This window comes from Herpailurus yagouaroundi, unplaced genomic scaffold (genome assembly GCF_014898765.1).
Source record: "Herpailurus yagouaroundi ecotype Mexico unplaced genomic scaffold, PumYag 387, whole genome shotgun sequence".
NCBI lineage: Eukaryota > Metazoa > Chordata > Mammalia > Carnivora > Felidae > Herpailurus > Herpailurus yagouaroundi.
Genome location: NW_024412604.1, coordinates 1,870,487 through 1,888,859, shown reverse-complemented (window position 1 = coordinate 1,888,859; position 18,373 = coordinate 1,870,487). Strand labels below are relative to the sequence as shown.

The 18,373-nt window shown below is 43.2% G+C and overlaps 1 protein-coding gene and 1 long non-coding RNA gene across 2 annotated transcripts in view; one reads left to right on the top strand and one right to left on the bottom strand.

The window, feature by feature from the left end:
* Nucleotides 1-2,051, bottom strand: part of SEC61A1 (SEC61 translocon subunit alpha 1) — a 17,205-nt gene extending 15,154 nt beyond the window's left edge. Inside the window, exons 1-2 of the mRNA XM_040463299.1 lie at nt 1,880-2,051; nt 1,552-1,619 (exon numbers count right to left, since the gene is read on the bottom strand). Coding sequence (XP_040319233.1) covers nt 1,552-1,619; nt 1,880-1,886 — 75 coding nt within the window. The 5' untranslated portion in view covers nt 1,887-2,051. The remainder of the gene's footprint in view (nt 1-1,551; nt 1,620-1,879) is intronic.
* Nucleotides 2,052-2,265: 214 nt separating this feature from the next.
* LOC121022281 (uncharacterized) lies at nt 2,266-10,022 on the top strand. Its single transcript, XR_005786887.1, has 3 exons — nt 2,266-2,338; nt 9,486-9,573; nt 9,979-10,022. It is a non-coding gene; the product is annotated as an uncharacterized LOC121022281 (long non-coding RNA).
* The last annotated feature ends 8,351 nt before the right edge of the window (nt 10,023-18,373 follow it).

Below are 18,373 nucleotides of genomic sequence, written 5' to 3'. Positions count from 1 at the left end.
CTGAGCCATCAGCCCAGAGCCTGACGCGGGGCTCGAACTCACGGACCGCAAGATCGTGACCTGGCTGAAGTCGGACGCTTAACCGACTGTGCCACCCAGGCGCCCCAACCGACTCCTCATTTCTTAATAACCAAGTCTCCTCTCCTGGACGCAGCCAAATTCAACAGCAAAACTTCAAAAGCACTTATCCCAGTCCTATCTACTTGACCTTTGAAATAGCCTCTTGAAACCTTGTCTCCTAGCCCACCCCACACACCCTCTATTGCAAGAGCCTCTAGACCACTCTCCTCTCTACCTACTTCCAGAGCAAGTTTCTAATCATCTGGCCCTTCCACTGCTCCCCACCATCTTTTATGTTCTAGCAATGTGGATCTATAGCTAACACCCTCCCACCTGCTCGTCTTCCTGGTCTTTGCACACCATATGTTCCTTATGCCTGGAATTCCTTCTCCTCTCCTCAAAAAAACTTCTATTCTTCCACTAAAACCACCATCAGAAACCACATCTTCCGGATGTGGTTAATCCTTCCTGAGCCACTGCTACTCCTTGCACGTATTTCCACTGCTCCATCTACCACACTTACTCACAAGGCCAAGGATGGACAGCTTTTAAGAGGTTTGTGAAGGGTAGGTCCGAAGCTTGTTGGCCTCCAGAGCCATACCCTTTCTACTAGGCCAGGAGGGTGGGGTGGAGGGGACACCTTTACATTCTGCCCCCTGAAGGCAGCACGCATATGGAGCACTCTTACACAAAATGATTATAAGTTAAGAAAAAAAAAAAAAAGGAGACTCCAAGAGTAAGTGTCCACGCTGCTGTCAATTACACACACATACACGTGAATGCATGAGCAACAGTCTGAAAAGAATCTAAAAACAAAAATATTGCACTATTCATTCTTTTCAACGCAAGAATCTAAATAAAACTTTCTCACTGTTTAACAGCTTTACTGACAGTGGCCACACTCGCTATCCTGGGCTGTCGCTGTGCAGGAGCAGAAATTCTGATAAAGGGTCTACATTTTTATCTTCTCTACATTTTATCTTTAACGTGTCTGCCGTAAAAAGTAAGGTTCCTAAAACGCCTTTTCCCTCCCTCAATACTGTGACAGTCTACATACAAACTCATCTATACGGGGAAAAGTGACCGCTCTTAGCCTCTTTTAGCACATGCATACTAAGATCTCCTAGGAAAACACCAACCATAAAGTGCTCCTGGTGGAGGTGAAGAAGGAAGGGTGGGTGACCCAGTCCGAGTATCCTGAGGCTTTTGAGGCCTTATACATTCACAGCCGAGATCCCTTTTTGGGACAGAGCAAACCGAAGGCTTTGTTCCCTAGAGATGCTCCAAATAAAGCACGACTTGATTTCGGTGCAAACTCCCACACAACCCGGTCACCTTTCAACAAAGCTCAGGAGTACACACAACTACACTCCAGGAGGAAGGAACAGGAGACAGAGTTTCCATCTGGCGTGTTGAAGCCATTTTTAATTGTACTGTAAACTTCAAGCGCCCAGTTTCACGAAACCTTTGACGGCGATACGAGGAACTTACCTTCCTCTCCGGCTTCTGAATTTCCGGCAGGATGACACAGAAGGGCTTGATGACTTCCAGAAATTTGACTTTGATGGGAGAAACAAAAGCAGAGTTAGGGCACGTAAAAACCTCCTGTGCTCCCTGGGGAAGCCTTCCGCCCAGCACGAGTTGGAGCAGGGACTAGGGGAGCAGACCGCGCGCGGGGACCACCGAGGGGGCCAGGGGACGCGGGCCTCGTTCTGAGGGGACCCGGGAGGGCCCGGTGGGTGGGCGCTCGCCCGGACCGGTGAGGGGAAGGGCGATCTGATCCTTCCCGGCTTTGCCGCGGCTGCCCCGAGGGACTCACTCGCCATGGCGGCGGCTGTTCAGGCTCCGGGTCCCGCTTCTGCTCCGCTCCACTCCGAGTGAGGTGACACTGCCCGCGGCCCAGCCCGCTACGGAGCGCAGCACCTTCGCCGAGAGACACGTCAGTGCTAGCACCGAAGCGAGCGGCGCGGCGCGGCGCGGGGCGGGGCCGGGGGCGGGTCGCAGGCCGCTTCCGCTTCCTGCCACGCGCCGTGGCGCCGCACCGCCTCCGCCAAGACCACAATTCCCGGCATACAGCGGGGCTCCCGGGGCCTGCCGGGAAGGGGGTGCCGCCGGCGGGGTGGGGTGGGGTGGGGCACGCCGGGATTGGGAACGTGCGGCTGCGCAGACCTTGCAAAGTGACAGGGTTGGGGGGAGGGCGGGTTCGGCTGATGGAGAAACTGAGGCAAAGGGTAGAACCCCTCTGCGCCGCAACCCTGTGAGCAAGGCGAAGTCCCAGGTCACTTCTATACCCTTCATAGCACTTATAATTCTGAATTAATGAATAGAGCGTAACCTCCTTTAATCAGGAGCCGTGTCCCGGCGTAGACCGCAGTGCCCGACTCCTACTAGGTTACCCGGCTGGTGGGGCCGTCGGCACACCCTCGTTTGTTGAGTCATTTAGCAAACCCGGAGGCCTGCTTGGGCACAGGGTCCCAGAAATGATTCCTGTCGGGTCTCTGCAATCTCAGGACGAATGGGAGGAGTTCCTGGAGAGACAGAGGGTCAGAGAAGAACTGGGAAGCTCAGGGAATGGCCTGGCCTGCTAGGGAATCCAGGGGGGCCTCCCAGAGGAGGCTTTTGTGCCACACCTTGAGGGATACTGCCGATGAGAAATGAGGGAGGAAAGTGCGCCAGGTTGAGAAAACCTTTGTGAGCAAGGCGTGGCGGTGTGACTGCCTTAAAGATCTATAGGGGAAAATGTCCTGTTTGGAGCAAAGGCTCTATGAAGGGAAACAGTATGACTTCATGTGCGTTGGAGGATAATGGGTGGGGCAAGGTATGCTAGATGGGGAGTTTGGAATTTATTTCCTAGCCATGTATACTCAAAGGGTAGCACTGAGGGAGAGACTTTATGCTGTGATCATTTAGAGGAAGAGGAGATGGGCGATGCTGGCTGGGGGTTAGGGAGGGTTTCAGTGAGCTAAATCGTGACCTGGACCTGGTATAAGTTAGAGGTGCAGATGTGGCAAGATGCATTTTTGTAATATTAGTTTAGGATTGCTATTTCTCTTTCCCCCCTCCCTCCCCACTCAGCCAAGATTTGCAAATTCTTGCCTCAGCAATTTTGCTGGGACAGGAAGTCTTTTTTTTGAGAACCTAACCGGGGGTGGCAAATTACAATGACTGCAAGAGGCAGGCAGGTGACTTCAATCATTAGTGAAGCGGTCCAGGTGTGACATCACTTGATATCCATCCCCCACACAAAAAAGTGACCATGCACGACTCTCAGAGGTGCTTCTGAAATGCAGCCTCATCTTCCAATCAAGGAGCCATTGATAGTCTTTTCTGGGGTGGCGGCCAAATGCTAAAACTGGCAGCTCCTGGTCTAAATGCAGGAGATAGGCCAGAGCTGGTTTAGCCAGCCCGCACCCTGTACCACACTGATGGTTAAATTATTGAAAGACAAGGGGTGCCTGGGCGGCTCAGTCAGTTAAGCATCTAACTTCAGCTCAGGTCATGATCTCACGGTTCATGAGTTCGAGCCCCGCGTCAGACTTTGTGCTGAAGCTCGGAACCTGGAGCCTGCTTCAGATTCTGCGTCTCCCTCTCTCTCTGCCCCCTGCTCCCATTCATGCTTTAATGTTTTAAATAAACATTAAAAATTTTTCTTTAATATTGAAATACATAAGGGTAAATTGTATTGTACTAATTGTGATGTGTTATAGTTAGTTAATATAAGTTTAATATAAACTCATTGGTGACAGTTTTAGGATATTAGTACCATTGAAACTGGGCCTCCTGATGTAGCTACATCTGAGAAATAGTCATGACATAGTTTGGCCTGTGTCACTGAAGGAACTGGCTGAGTTACTTATGTTAACAAAACGCTAATTGCTTTAGGAGAATCACTAGCTAAAATAATCTTATTGTTGGCACTTTGTGATTGTTTTCAAAGTAGTAGCTGTGCAGCGTCTCGTATTTATACATGTAAGATTTTAGTATAAAATACTAAAAAATACCTAGAATGAACAGACAAAAAAATCTGGATACATTTTTAAATATATTTATTTTGAATATAATAAACATGAATCTGGTCCATCTGCAGAAGAAGGAATTCCAAGAGCAGTGAATCCCAGCCTGAGACTTGTTTCGATGCTGTGCGAGAATCTGCACAAAATGAAACTTGTATTAAATAAACTTTATCATATAAAATCTATAGATCTGGAGTGAGAAAGAACTTGATTTTTTTTTTCCAAGCAAGAATATGACTTCTTGCTGGTGACAGAAATGTTGGATGCAAATAGTGCTCGAAAGTTATGTGTTGAAACATTAAAGTACTAAGCAAGTGTATTTCAGCAGGATGCTGTTAAAACTTGTTCAAGTGAAATCTTTGGTACTATATAATTGGGCATTTTTATGAAAATATTTAGAACTTTTTTTTTAATTTTTAAAATTTATTTCTGACAGAGAGAGAGACAGAGTTTGAGCAGGGGAGGGGCAGAGAGAGACAGAAACACAGAATCTGAAGCAGGCTCCAGGCTCTGAGTTGTCAGCACAGAGCCCAACACGGGGGCTCGAACTCACGGGGGCCACTAAACTGACTGAGCCACCCAGGCACCCCTAATAGGACTTCTAAAGGACTGCTATTGATATGGACATGGGTACCATGGACCCACTCGTTACAAAACATAGATGTACCTAAATGAGAAAACAACTTTTTGACAAACATAAATGAAGGCAGTGCATTTAATTTTTTACTTACTAGATTACCGGTTTATTATAAAAAGTGTACTCAGGAAAAGCCAGATGGGAGAGACACACGGGGCAAAGTATGTGGGAAAGGGCTCAGAGATTCTGTGCCCTCTCCAGGTGGGCCGTTCTCCCCAAATCTGCATGTGTTCACCAACAGGGAAGCTCTCCAAACCCTGTCCTCTTGGGTTTTATGGAGGCTACATTACATAGGCATAATTGATTGAATCATCGGCCGTTGCAAATTGATTTCAACCTCTAGCCCCTCCCCCAAGGCACAGCGTTTTATTTTTTTATTTATATATATTAACAAAAATTTTTTTAATCTTTATTTTTGAGAGAGAGCATGAGCAGGGGAGGAGCAGAGAGAGAGGGAGACACAGATTCCGAAGCAGGTTCCGGGCTCTGAGCTGTCAGTACAGAGCCTGACACGGGGCTCGAACTCACAAAAGCGAGTTCATGACCTGAGCCCAAGTCGGATGCTTAACCGACTGAGCCACCCAGGTGCCCCTATTTATATATATTTTTAATGTTTTTATTTATTTTTTCCTTTAAATTTTTATTTTTGTGTGTGTGTGTGTGTGTGTGTGTGTGTGTGTGTGTGTGTTTTAATTTTTTTTCAACGTTTATTTATTTTTGGGACAGAGAGAGACAGAGCATGAACGGGGGAGGGGCAGAGAGAGAGGGAGACACAGAATCGGAAACAGGCTCCAGGCTCTGAGCCATCCGCCCAGAGCCTGATGCGGGGCTCGAACTCACGGACCGCGAGATTGTGACCTGGCTGAAGTCGGACGCTTAACCGACTGCGCCACCCAGGCGCCCCTTCCTTTAAATTTTTAAAAATGTTTATTTATTTTTGATGGAGACAGAGACAGAATGTGAGTGGGTTGGGGCAGAGAGAGAGGGAGGCACAGAATCTGAGGCAGGCTCCGAGCTGTCAGAACAGACCCTGACGTGGGGCTCGAACTCATGAGCTGTGAGATCATGACCTGAGCTAAAGTCGGACGCTCAACCGACTGAGCCACCCAGGCGCCCCTGTTTTTATTTATTTTTGAGAGAGGGGGAGAGCCAGCAGAGGGGCGGGGGGCGGGGGGTGAAGAGAATCTGAAGTGGGCTCCCTGCTGACAGCAGAGAGCCCAATGTGGGGCTTGAACTCAGAACTGTGAGATCACGACTTGAGCTGAAGTCGGAGGCTTTTCTTTCTTTTTTTAATGTTTATTATTTTTGAGAGTGAGAGAGGCAGAGCACAAGCAGGGATGGGCAGAGAGAGAGGGAGACACAGAATCCGAAACAGGCTCCAGGCTCTGAGCTGTCCGTACAGAGCCAGACGTGGGGCTCCAGCTCGGGAACAGCGATATCATGACCTGAGCTGAAGTTGGGCACCCAGCCGCCTGAGCCACCCAGGCGCCCCAGGCAGATCGTTTTAAATTACCATCAAAGAATCTTCATTTTGGGGCCCCTGGGTGGCTCATTTGGTTGAGTGTCTGACTTTGGCTCAGGTCATGATCTCGCAGGTCATGCGTTTGAGCCCTGCGTTGGGCTCTATGCTGATGGCTCAGAGTCTGGAGCCTGCTTTGGATTCTGTGTCTCCCCCTGTCTCTCTGCCCCTCCCCTGCTCATGCTCTGTCTCTCAAAAGTAAATAAACATTAAAAAAATATTTTGAGGGGCGCCTGGGTGGCTCAGTTGGTTGGGCGTCCGATTTCAGCTCAGGTCACGATCTCGCGGTCCGTGAGTTCGAGCCCCGCGTTGGGCTCTGTGCTGACAGCTCAGAGCCTGGAGCCTGCTTCCGATTCTGTGTCTCCCTCTCTCTCTAATCCTCCCCCGTTCATGCTCTGTCTCTCTCTGTCTCAAAAATAAAAAAAAAATAAAAAAAAATATTTTGAAAAAAAGAAACTTCATTTGTTTTACTTAAAGTGTTTCAATAATTTGCTTAAAATACAAATTTCAAGATTTTGAAGATGATGGTTTTTGTTGACCTTATGATGTGAGCCACATTTAATACACTGTAAAGAACTTTGCTCGTAGGTAAGAAAAATTATATTTCACTGAAAAATATTTCCATAAAAATGTCATTGGAGTATTTGACAGCAATTTAAAAAAAGCCATTGGATTTTGTACAAAAGTACTAATGTAATATTAGAAGATCTGGGGTTTCAGCCAAAAGTTTAGAAAAAATTTGGATGTATTAACTTGGCACTAAGTTACCAAATTTAATTAATTTTGGATAAAGCAATATACAAGATGCAAGTCAAGTAATTCTCATATTTTGTTTGATGCACTATATTTACTATCACACATCAAATAAAGATCAGAAAGAACTGCAAATTACAGAGTGAAAATGGAACCTTGATAGACAGCTTGAAGCCCTAGAACTTCAAAAGCAGTTTGGAAATCAGTAAGTTGTGTATACGTTTGTTCACTGTCAGAAACAAACGGAGTGGTTAACTGTTTCAAAAACATGTTTTAAGCATGTTGGCCTTAATAAATGATATTTTCATGGAAATGTCAAAATTCATTTCAGTTTAATGAGAAAAGTGATTTCATTATTGTAGCTGATATTTTAATGAACTCCATAAATGAAACAGCTGAACGTATGTAAACTGTTTAGTCTGTTTGGGCTGCTATGATAAAATATGAAAGACTGGTTACTTATAAACAACAGAAACTCCTCACAGTTCTGGAGGCTAGAAGTCAGATTACGGTGTCAGCACAGGGTGGGTTCTGGTACAAACCCTCTTCTGGGTTGCAGACCACAGACTTTTCTTTGTGTCCCCACGAGGTAGAGAGCAGAGCAGAGGAAGCAAGCTCTCTAGTGACTCTTATAAGAGCATTATTCGTTATGACTCCCACCCTGTGACTTTATCTAATTCTAATTATCACATTGGTGGGGGGGGCATGGGGTTTTTTTTTTTTTTTAATTCTTTAAACATTTATTCATTTTAGAGAGAGAGACAGAGCGTTAACAGGGGAGGGGCAGAGAGAGAGGGAGACACAGAATCCAAAGCAGGCTCCAGGCTCTGAGCTGTCAGCACAGAACCCAAAACAGGGCTCGAACCCACAAACTGCAGGATCATAACCTGAGCTGAAGTCAGACACTCAACCGACTGAGCCACCCAGGCGCCCTGGGACAAGACTTTAGTATGAATTTGGGGAAGACACATTCAGTCCATAACATAAACAAAGAAAGGAAATTGTGAAACAGATGTGGAAGATACAGATATGAAAAAAATATGTACACTGTTTGAAACTAAATAAAGTATCAATTTCAATAAAAAAACTATAAGATTGTCCCACAGATAGTATGAAAACATATTTGAGGACAAAAGTGAAAAAATGTAATGAACTTTCTGATTGCTTCAATTTACTGAGTTCTGAAATTTGGCCAACTGGTTTATGCAGTTCTGCAGATTGAGGGTGAACAAGAAGTAGTAAATTAAGCCAACTGGTTAAAAGGCATTTCAATAAATGATTTTTGTGATTTAGTCAATAATAGAAATATTGAATATGTAAAAGCCTCAGAGTATACGTCTGGGAAATGTTTAAATATAATTGCTATTCATCAGAAGCTGAGAATTCAACACTGTCATTGATGTGAAGAAAGATTGGCTACTTAAAAAACTCATCTAGTGGTTATCAATTTAATGAGGAAGTTGTTGGAAGAATTTGACGTCGCTCCCTATGTCAAATCATGACAGAATTTAGTGACAGCTGCATCAAAAGATAAATAATTTCCAAATATAAACAAATGATTTACCCTTACTGGAATGATCTGATGAATTATTTTTGCTACAATTATATTATTTAACTAGCCATTTTATAATACATATTGTTTATCTAGAAAATAGTGTAAGATGTGTTTTAAGTTTTTCATTTACATATTGATCCATATATTAATATTGCTAGTTCAATATTTCTGTGGAAGATAGCTTTTGTTGTTATTTTTTAAATAAATATAGGGAGAGTACATAAAGCATAAAACCTAAATTTTTACTTTGAAAAATCAGAAGAGACCTTACAACATTGTGCCTACATTCCTACAAGTGAGAACTCAGCCACATAGTGGTTGCTCTTTTTAGGTTGGTCATGAACTCTTCAGCTCCCATAAGCATTTGAAATTGTGGCCCCTGCTTTAGAGTTTTAAGCCTGGGCTCCTGGCTGGATGGTGGTGTCATCTACTCCATTTACTAAATCAGAGGAATCAGGAACAGAATGAGTTGTCTACCCTTAGCTCTGTGGTGAGTGTGTGTGTGAAGGAGAGGGAGAACTGTGGGCTTGATTTTAAACATACAGAGTTTGATGTGCTGGTAATGTATCAGGGAAGAGAGGTCTGATAAGCAGAACTGATGCTGAGAGATGGGTTAGGTTTAGAAAGGTTTGAAGTCCTCTTCAATGACAGTAGATGAGATTTCCAAGGAAGAAAACATGGAGAGAAACCAGATTTAAGGAAAGACCTTGAAAGAGAGAGCGCCACCCATGTTTAAGAGTAGCGAGGAGGAAGAGCAGTAGTTCAAGAAGTAGAAAGGCTGAGTGGAGGGGGCGTGTTATTTTGGCAAGTTTGTTGATGTACTACTTAGGATGTAAATTTGGCTGTTGCTGCAGAGTCCGAAAAAAACACAGTACAATAAACCAGAGGAAGTCTGGGTAGCAGTATAGAACTCAAGTTCTGCATATCTTATCACTTCTCTCCCTTTAGGGTGGTGTCCTTGCCTACAAAATCCATCATGGCACATCACTGTGTCTACGTTTTGGCATGCCCTTCCTTTTAACACACAACCTGGAAGGTGAGCACATTACTTCTGCTCATATCCCATTGGCTATCACCTAGTCATATGACCACACTTATCTGAAAAGCAGGCTGGGAAATGTAGTCTCTATCTTGAAACGTTATGTGCTGGCTAAAAATCAGAATTACCATGGAAGAAAGGGAGAATGGATATTGGGAGACAGCCTGAGCATAGGATGTTAATATAGGAATTACCATCAGAGAGAAGTCTAGGGAATTAGGTTTTAGATTGGAGAGCTACCAAACAGAATTTGTTCGTTTTCTCTCTTCTGTGGGGGAAATTGTTCCTTTCTGTTTTTATTTTATTTTATTATGTTTAAAAATTTTACTTTTAAATGCAACTTGTGTTGCCTCTTCTTTTTATTTAAAAATTTTTTTTAAATGTTTTAATTTATTTTTGAAGGAGAGAGAGAGACAGCATGAGCAGGGGAGGAGCAGAGAGAGAGGGAGACACAGATTCCAAAGCAGGCTCCAGGCTCTGAGCTGTCAGCACAGAGCCCGACGTGGGGCTCGAACCCATGAACTGTGAGATCATGACCTGAGCCGAAGCCGGACGCTCAACCGACTGAGCCACCCAGGCACCCCGACCTCTTCTAATCTTTTTGTCAAGTTGAAAAAGGTATGCAAAAATGAAACAAACATCCTTATTCCTACCACTCACAGTTAACATTGTCAACAGATTGTTCACAGACAAGGCTGGGTGCTTCAGTGGATATAAGAATCCCTTGCATTAATTTCCTCACCCTCCTGGCTTAGCTGTATATGACAAAAAGAATACCCAGTTTGAATACATTGGAAAAAATAAACAATCCTGGAATTTTTTAGCTGATGTACGTCTAAGCATAGGTGAGTCTAAGGGCTCAAAAAATGTCATCAGACTCAATTACTCTCCACCTCTTCTCTGCTGTCTTTTGTATATAGGCTTCCGCCTTAGACTGATTCTCCAAAGTCCCAGTCTTCCTGGTTCAAGTCCTCCAGAAGGAGAGATTCTCTCCCACAGTTCTTACAAAAGTCATGGGTTTGAGTATCATTGGATTGATTTGGACCAGGTGTGCATCCCTGAGCTGTCCCTGTGACTATATGGGATGAAATAAACTGATTGGTCAGGCCTGAGATTAATCTCATCCAAACCATAATGGATGGACAATGTTTGAAGGGTGGTTGTATTGTGGAAAATCAGGGTGCCCCTTCCAGAAGAAGGAGGAATAGATCCTGGGTGAGTAAAAAAGTATGCATATCCCTACCTGTCCACAACCTGCCACTGGAACGAGCATTGGATACGGAGTCCAACAGACTCACATTCCCATTCTGGTTCAAATATTTGATAGTCACATAAGTTATTTAAAATCTGAGTTTCAGTTTTTAATCAGAGAGAGATGCTAATATTCTTATGGGTTTGTTGTGAAGGTCAAGTGGAATAACACAGGTGAGGACACCTAACAAAATAATGGGCCTGGACAGCCTAACGTTTGCAAATTTCCTTTTTGCTATTAATTCAAGCCTCTTTGAAGCATCCAGGGGCAAGTTCACCTTTCTTGCAAAAAAAAAAAAAAGTGAGTTAATAATTATCACACTTGTTAGCACCTATTGTTTGCTGTGCACCATATGCATTGTTAGATAGGACTGTCTCACAAGCCCACACAGACTGGGCTGCACAGCTCCCCATCTGGCCAATCACAGACTCCAATGAGGATGGCGCCCCCTGGGGGTGGCAATGCAGCAGTCCTATTTACAGGTACTAAGTCAGTCCTCATTGGTCCTGTGAAGATGGTATTATTAACCCATTTTACAAAGACCTTTGTAACTTAGGTTAAGGAACTTGCCTAATGTCATTTAATGGCTAAGTGACACGAGCCAATGGAAACTGTACCCTTCGGAGATACCTTGCTGTGGCATTATAAGCATAATCTCAGGATCCACAATGAGTACAGTCCTCCACTGAGGGGACGGGAGGGGAGGCAGAGGGAGAGGACAGACCATTTCATTTTGTAAAACCATCTCCAACCTCCCCTCCCCACCCCCAATAAAAAACGCCTACCAGAACCCCGGAGCTGAGAATATTGCCAGCTGACTCATTTACTATCCCTAGCCTCTAGGAAAGGGACAGAAACATAAACAGTCTGGAGCATCTTCTACCTCCTCCAAATAATTTGAAGCAATTATAGCAATCGTGAAATGTGTCAGATTGACAAGCTTTGGAACGATGCGGTTTATTTATTTACTCAGTGGATAATGCTCTGGATATGGTAGCAGAAGTATCTTCCAGGGTCCTGTCAAAGTCAGATGGTGCCGTTTCTTGGATTTTTCATGTGAAAATACATGCTTGTAATTCTGGAAAGGACTTCAAGCACTTTTGCTCCAACCACGTTGGCCTCAGAGTTAGTTGAGAGAGTTAGAGAGTTAGTTGTCTTCTGTCTCTTAAAAAGGTTTTGATTAACACCTCTCCAAAGGCCATGAGTCCTCACAAAGTTGTTTACTTCAAAACAATACATTTGAGATATTTTTTAAGAAAATATTTTAGGGGCGCCTGAGTGGCTCAGTTGGTTAAGTGTCCAGCTCTTGATTTCAGCTTAGGTCATGTTCTCACGTTTCCTGAGTTCAAGCCCTGCTTCAGGCTCTGCGCTGACAGAGTGGAGCCTGCCTGGGATTCTCTCCCACTCTCTCTGCTCCTCCTCTGCACTCTCATATGCGTGCATGCTCTCCCTCTCTCAAAATAAATAAATAACTTTAAAATATTTTTTAAAAAGAAAGAAAATATTTTATAGATCACAAATAAACCCAATTTTTTATTTGATAGGCTTTCATGACAGGTTTTGCCAAAACTTGCAGTGGTTTTCAGTGGCCTTCAATGTTTAGCTTTGGGGAAGCACCTGCTGGCCGTCTGTCAGGTCAAGGCCAGCAGGCTGTGCGTGGCGCTCAACATCAGTCTTACAAAATGCTCAGCATGACTCCTCGCTTGTTCAGGGAACTTAATGGCAACCTCAGCTCTCAAGAGAACAGCTGAGAGTAAATCAAAGGAGACTCCCACATGGCCCTCACAGCCGTCCTAGGGCTCACTTTACTCTTGAAAGAATCATTTCAGAACCTATTTGCTTTTCTAGAGGTACGGTCGTATGTAGTTGTTTTCTGAGATGCAATTCAAATACCATAAAATTCAACCACGTAAGGTGTACAACTCAGAGGCTTTGGTATATTTGCATGTTTGCACAAACATCATTATCTGATTTCAGAACATTTTCATCACCCCCAAAAGAAACCCCACACCCATTAGCTGTCGATCCCCATTCTACCACCCTTACCCCTAACTCCCAGCCACTGGTGACCACCTGGTCTGTCTTTAAGGATTTACATTTTCTGGATACTTGTTTAAGTAGAATTATATAATATGTGATCTTTTGTAACTGGCTTATTTCACTTAGCATAATGTCTTCAGGGTTCATCCATGGTGGAGCCTGCATCAGTATTCCATACCTTTCTATGGCTAAATAATAGTCCGTTGTCTGGTATTTAATAGCACTTTTCACCTTTTCATTAGTCGGTGGATGTTGAATTCCTTCTACTTTGTGACTACTATGAATAATGCTATTACGACAACTCACGTATAGGTTTCTGTGTCAGTATTTGTTGTCAGTTCTCTTGGTTATGTATACATAGTGTGGCATTGCTACATCATATGGTGTCATTATGTTGAACTATTTGGGGAATTGCCGAACTGTGTTCCAAAGCAGCTACCCCATTTTACGTTCCTGCCAGCTGCATACAAGGGTCTAATTTCTCCACATCCTCCCCAGTGCTTGTTATCATCTGTTGTTTTTTAATTGTCATCTTAGTGAGAGTGAAGTGGTATCTGGTTGAGGTTTTGATTTCCATTTCTGATGGCTCATGAAGTGAGCATCTTTAATGATGTTGAGAATTTTCTTTTTAATATTTTTTTTTCAAATTTTTAATGTTTATTTATTTTTGAGACAGAGAGAGACAGAGCATGAACAGGGGAGGGTCAGAGAGAGAGGGAGACACAGAATCGGAAGCAGGCTCCAGGCTCTGAGCTGTCAGCACAGAGCCCGACGCGGGGCTCGAACTCACGGACCGTGAGATCATGACCTGAGCCGAAGTCGGACGCTTAACCAACTGAGCCACCCAGGCGCCCCGAGAATTTTCTTTTTAATACTTATTGGTCCTGCATATATTTTACCTGGAGGATGTCTGTTCAAATTCTTTGCCCGCTTTTAAATAGAATTGCCTTTCTACTGTTGAGTTGCAAGAGTTTTAACATATATTTTGGGTATGAGTCCCTTAGCAAATATATGATTTATAAATATTTTCTCCCATTCTGAGCACTGCCCTTTCACTTTATTTATTTATTTTTTTAATGTTAATTTTATTTTTGAGAGAGAGAGAGAGAGCAGGGGAGGGGCAGACAGAGAGGGGGCAGAGGATCCAAAGCAGGCTCCACGCTGACAGCAGCGAGCCCGATGTGGAGCTCGAACTTACAAACTGGGAGATCATGACCTCAGCTGAAATTGGATACTCAACTGACTGAGCCACCCAGTGCCCCTGTCCTTTCACTTTCTTAATGGTCACCTTTGAAGCACAAAAGTTTTTACTTTTGAAGAAATCCAATTATGTGTTTTTCTTTTGTTGCTTGTGTTTTGGATATCATAAGAAATTATTTCCTCATCTAAGGTCAAGAAGATTTACAGCCATTTTCTACTAAAAGTTTTATAGCTTTAACTCTTAGATCCATTTTGAGTTAATTTCTGTATATGGTGTGAGGTGGGGATCCAACTTTATTGCTTTGCATGTGGATGTCCAATTGGCCCAGCACCATTGGTTGACAAGACTATCCTTCCCTGCAAAATTCTTATGCGGAAGCACTGACCAACCCCTAGGACCTCAGAAAGTGACTGTACTTGGAGATAAGACCTCAAAAGTGTTAATGAGTTAAAAAATGAAGCCATGACAGGGAGACTTCATCCAACATCCAACTGGTGTCCTTTTAAGAAGAGGACATGTGGACACACAGAAACATCAGGGATGAATATGCCTAGAAGGATGGTCATGTACGTGAAGAGGCAGCAGGAGGGCAGCCATCTGCAAACCCAGGAGAGAGGCCTTAGAGGAAACCAACTCTGTCAGCCTCTTAATCTTAGATTTCCACCCTCCAGAACTGTGAGAAGTAAATGTCTGTTGTTCAAGCCACACGGTCTGTGACGTTTTGTTATGGCAGTCTTAACAAACTAATACAGCTGAGGTGAAATAAGAGTAGGTTCAAGGGCAATTGACAGATAGGAGCCATTTATCACGCCCCCTCCTCCCCCTCCACTGCTGGCCCAGGGTGATATTTGTGGCACCTCTCACTTCCTCTTGGTGCCAGTGTCTTTCTATGATCATTTCCTGTCCCCTTTACCAACCTGACATTGCCTGAAAAAACAATACCCACAGTAGTTAAAACTGGATTGCTGTTGATGTCAGTGCAGTTGGCAGAGTGAGGACCTTGCCCATTTTCTCCTTCATAAAAGACACAAGAAAACTGCCAAAAATGATTAAAAAAAAATCGACTTATTCAGAGCTCTGAAGGGTAGCCAAAGCCTTGCGGCAATCTGGCGAGCATTGATTCAAGAACAACAGCAGAATCACGATGAAAGTGGTGAACTTTGTGGTGTTTGAACCTGCCCTGTCCTCTCCCCACAGCCCCCAGCTCTGCGGTACCCCCGGAAGAGCAGCAGGTGCAAATGGCGAAAACCGATGGCCTGGCAGTCACCGGAGGGTGCAGAGTGGGGTGGAGCTGCTTCAAAGCCCCGTTGCAAGAGAGCTGGCACTGCTTGACTTGTCCGGAGGGTCTCTGGAAGACCCCACTTGGAAGACCCCACTTTATTTGACTTGATTTGGAGCTCAGAATTCACCTAGTGCAAAAAAGCCTTTTCCCCAGGGGCATTTGCCAATAACACGTACAGGCAAGGGTGCAGGCAAGGGTTCAACTTGCCTTCACAACTGCCTGAAGTAGCAAATAATGCTTGAGACAATAAGTTAGCCAAAAAGGTTAAAAGGCAGAACTGGAGAATGGGCATCCATAGCAGCCCCAAAGAGCTCTAAAACATTCCTGAAATCTAGAAGGCCACATGCATGGGTTGAGTACACACATGCGTACGGCTATGCATGTGCCCAGCAAAGACTCTAACACGGGGCGGACCTGGAGGCTCTACTCCTTGAGCTGTCCACTGACTAGCTGAGTGTTGAGGGTTTGCTCAGGCAGTGAACCCCTCCGTGTATGTTAGGAGAATATTGGTCTCCTGTGTTTAAGGAAATCTCCATCTAATCATTAGGTGATCACTAACCTAACTCAGCAGAGACTTCGGTGGCCACACACAGCAAAGGATACAGAATTAGTCCAAATAAATCACTAAGCAAACAAACAATAACAATGATAAAAGTAAGCCCTAGAGAGGGGACAAAATCGGCTTCTAGAGTTGCCCTATTATATTATTTAAAATGTCCAGTTTTCAATGTGGATTTGAAAACATGCCCCGAAAAAAAGGAAGAAAAAAAAGAGGAAGAAAAAAAAGGAAGAAAAAAAACTTAATACACAATGACATTTATGTATGTATGTATGTATGTATGTATGTATGTTTAAATGATTCATTTATTTGTCAGTGTGTTTGCTTTAAAACTTTTTTAACATTTATTTATTTTTGAGACACAGAGAGAGACAGAGCATGAGCAGGGGTGGGGTAGAGACAGAAAGGGAGACACAGAATCTGAAGCAGGCTCCAGGCTCTGAGCTGTCAGCACAGAACCCGACGCCAGGCTCGAACTCACAGACCGTGAGACCATGACCTGAGTCGGAGTCTGGTGCTCAACCAACTGAGCTACCCAGGTGCTCCTGTCCGTGTGTTTGCTGTATTAGTAAGGTACAGCATACATACTATAAGATACACAAATCTGTGTCCAGCTCAATAAATTTTACTTACATACACACTTGTTAACCATGATCAGATCTAATTCACCAACATCCAGAAGCCTCTCTTATGCACCCTCCCAGTCATGACTTTCTCACCAAATAGAACCACTATTTTGACTTCCATCACTATATATTAGTTTTACTTGTTTTAGAATTTCATGTAGATAGAATTAAACAATATGGATTCTCTTGTCTCTGCTCTCTCATTCAACATTGCACCTGTGATGTTCATCCATGCTCCATGTAGTAAGACCTTGTTCTTTTTCGTTACTGGTAGTATTCTATTGTACCATATAGCACAATTTCTTACTCATTTTATTGTTGTGGAACATTTGGTTTGCTTTTCATCTTTTACTATATTGGACAATGTTGCTATGAACCCACTTGTACATGTCTTTTGCTGCATGTATCTATGCTTTTTCATTGGTATCTAGAAATGGAATCGCTTATCATATGGTCATGTCACACTGCCAAACAGACTTCCAAAGTGATTCTAGAAGTTTATACTCCCATGAGCAGTGAACGAGAGTTTCTGTTGATCTGTACGGTTATCTACCCTTGGTTTTACCTTTTTTCTCCTTTAAATTGTACTCATTCTAGTGGTCATGTTGTGATCTCTCATTGTAGTTTTAATTTGAATTAGCCTAGATGGCTAATGATGTTGATCACCCTTTCATGGGTTTATTATCTGGTTATGAAATGTCTGTCCAAATCGTTGGTCTTTTTTACGTGAAATTTTCAGGGTTGTTTTTTCTTGTTAATTTGCAGGATTTCCTTATTTTTGGCTCTATTATTGTGAACATAATTCTGTTCTGTGACTTGAGTTTTCACTTCTTGGTGATATCTGTTAATAAACAGAGAAGTTCTTAAATTCAATGAAGAAGAATTTATAAATCTTCTATATTATAGTTTGTGTTTCTGTACTTCTGTAAGTTTAGTGTTTAAAAAAAGTTTTTTGCATACCTCAAAAGAATGAAGATTTTCTCTTATATTTTGAATTTTTATTGTTTTATGTTTTGTAGTTAGGTCTTTGACCCACTGGAAAATGATTTTATGTACAGTGTGAAGTGTGAGGTAAGGGTTCTTTTTATGTTTTAATTTTTTTCCTCCAAATTTTAATTTAAATTCTAGTTAGTTAACATATAGTGTAATATTGGTTTCAAGAGTAGAATTTAGTGATTCATCACTTACATATAACACATGAGAAAGGCATCAAAACAAGTGCCCTCCTTAATACCCATCACCTCATTTCGCCCATCCCCCACCCACCTCTCTCCATCAACCCTCAGTCTGTTGTCTACCATTAAGAGTCTCTTATGGTTTGCTTCCCTCTCTCTGTTTTCCCCTTCCCATATGTTCATCTGTTTTGATTCCTAAATTCCACATATGAGGGAAATCATATGGTATTTGTCTTTCTGTAACTGATTTCGCTTAGCATAATATACTCTAGTTCCATCCATGTTGTTTCAAATGGTAAGATTTCATTCTTTTTCATGGCTCAGTAATATTCCATCACACACACACACACACACACACACACACACACACACACACACCACATCTTCTTTATCCACTTATCAGTTGATGGACACTTGGGCTCTTTCCATAGTTTGGCTATTGTTAATAATGCTGCTATAAACACTGGGGTGTATGTGCCTCTTCAAATCTCTATTTTTGAATTCTTTGGGTAAATACCTAGTAGTGCAATTGCTGGATCATTGGGTAATTCTATTTTTAACTTTTTGAGGAAACTCCATACTGTTTTCCAGAGTGGCTGCACCAGTTTGCATTCCCACCAACAGTGCAAGAGGGTTCTCGTTTCTCCGCATCCTCGCCAACA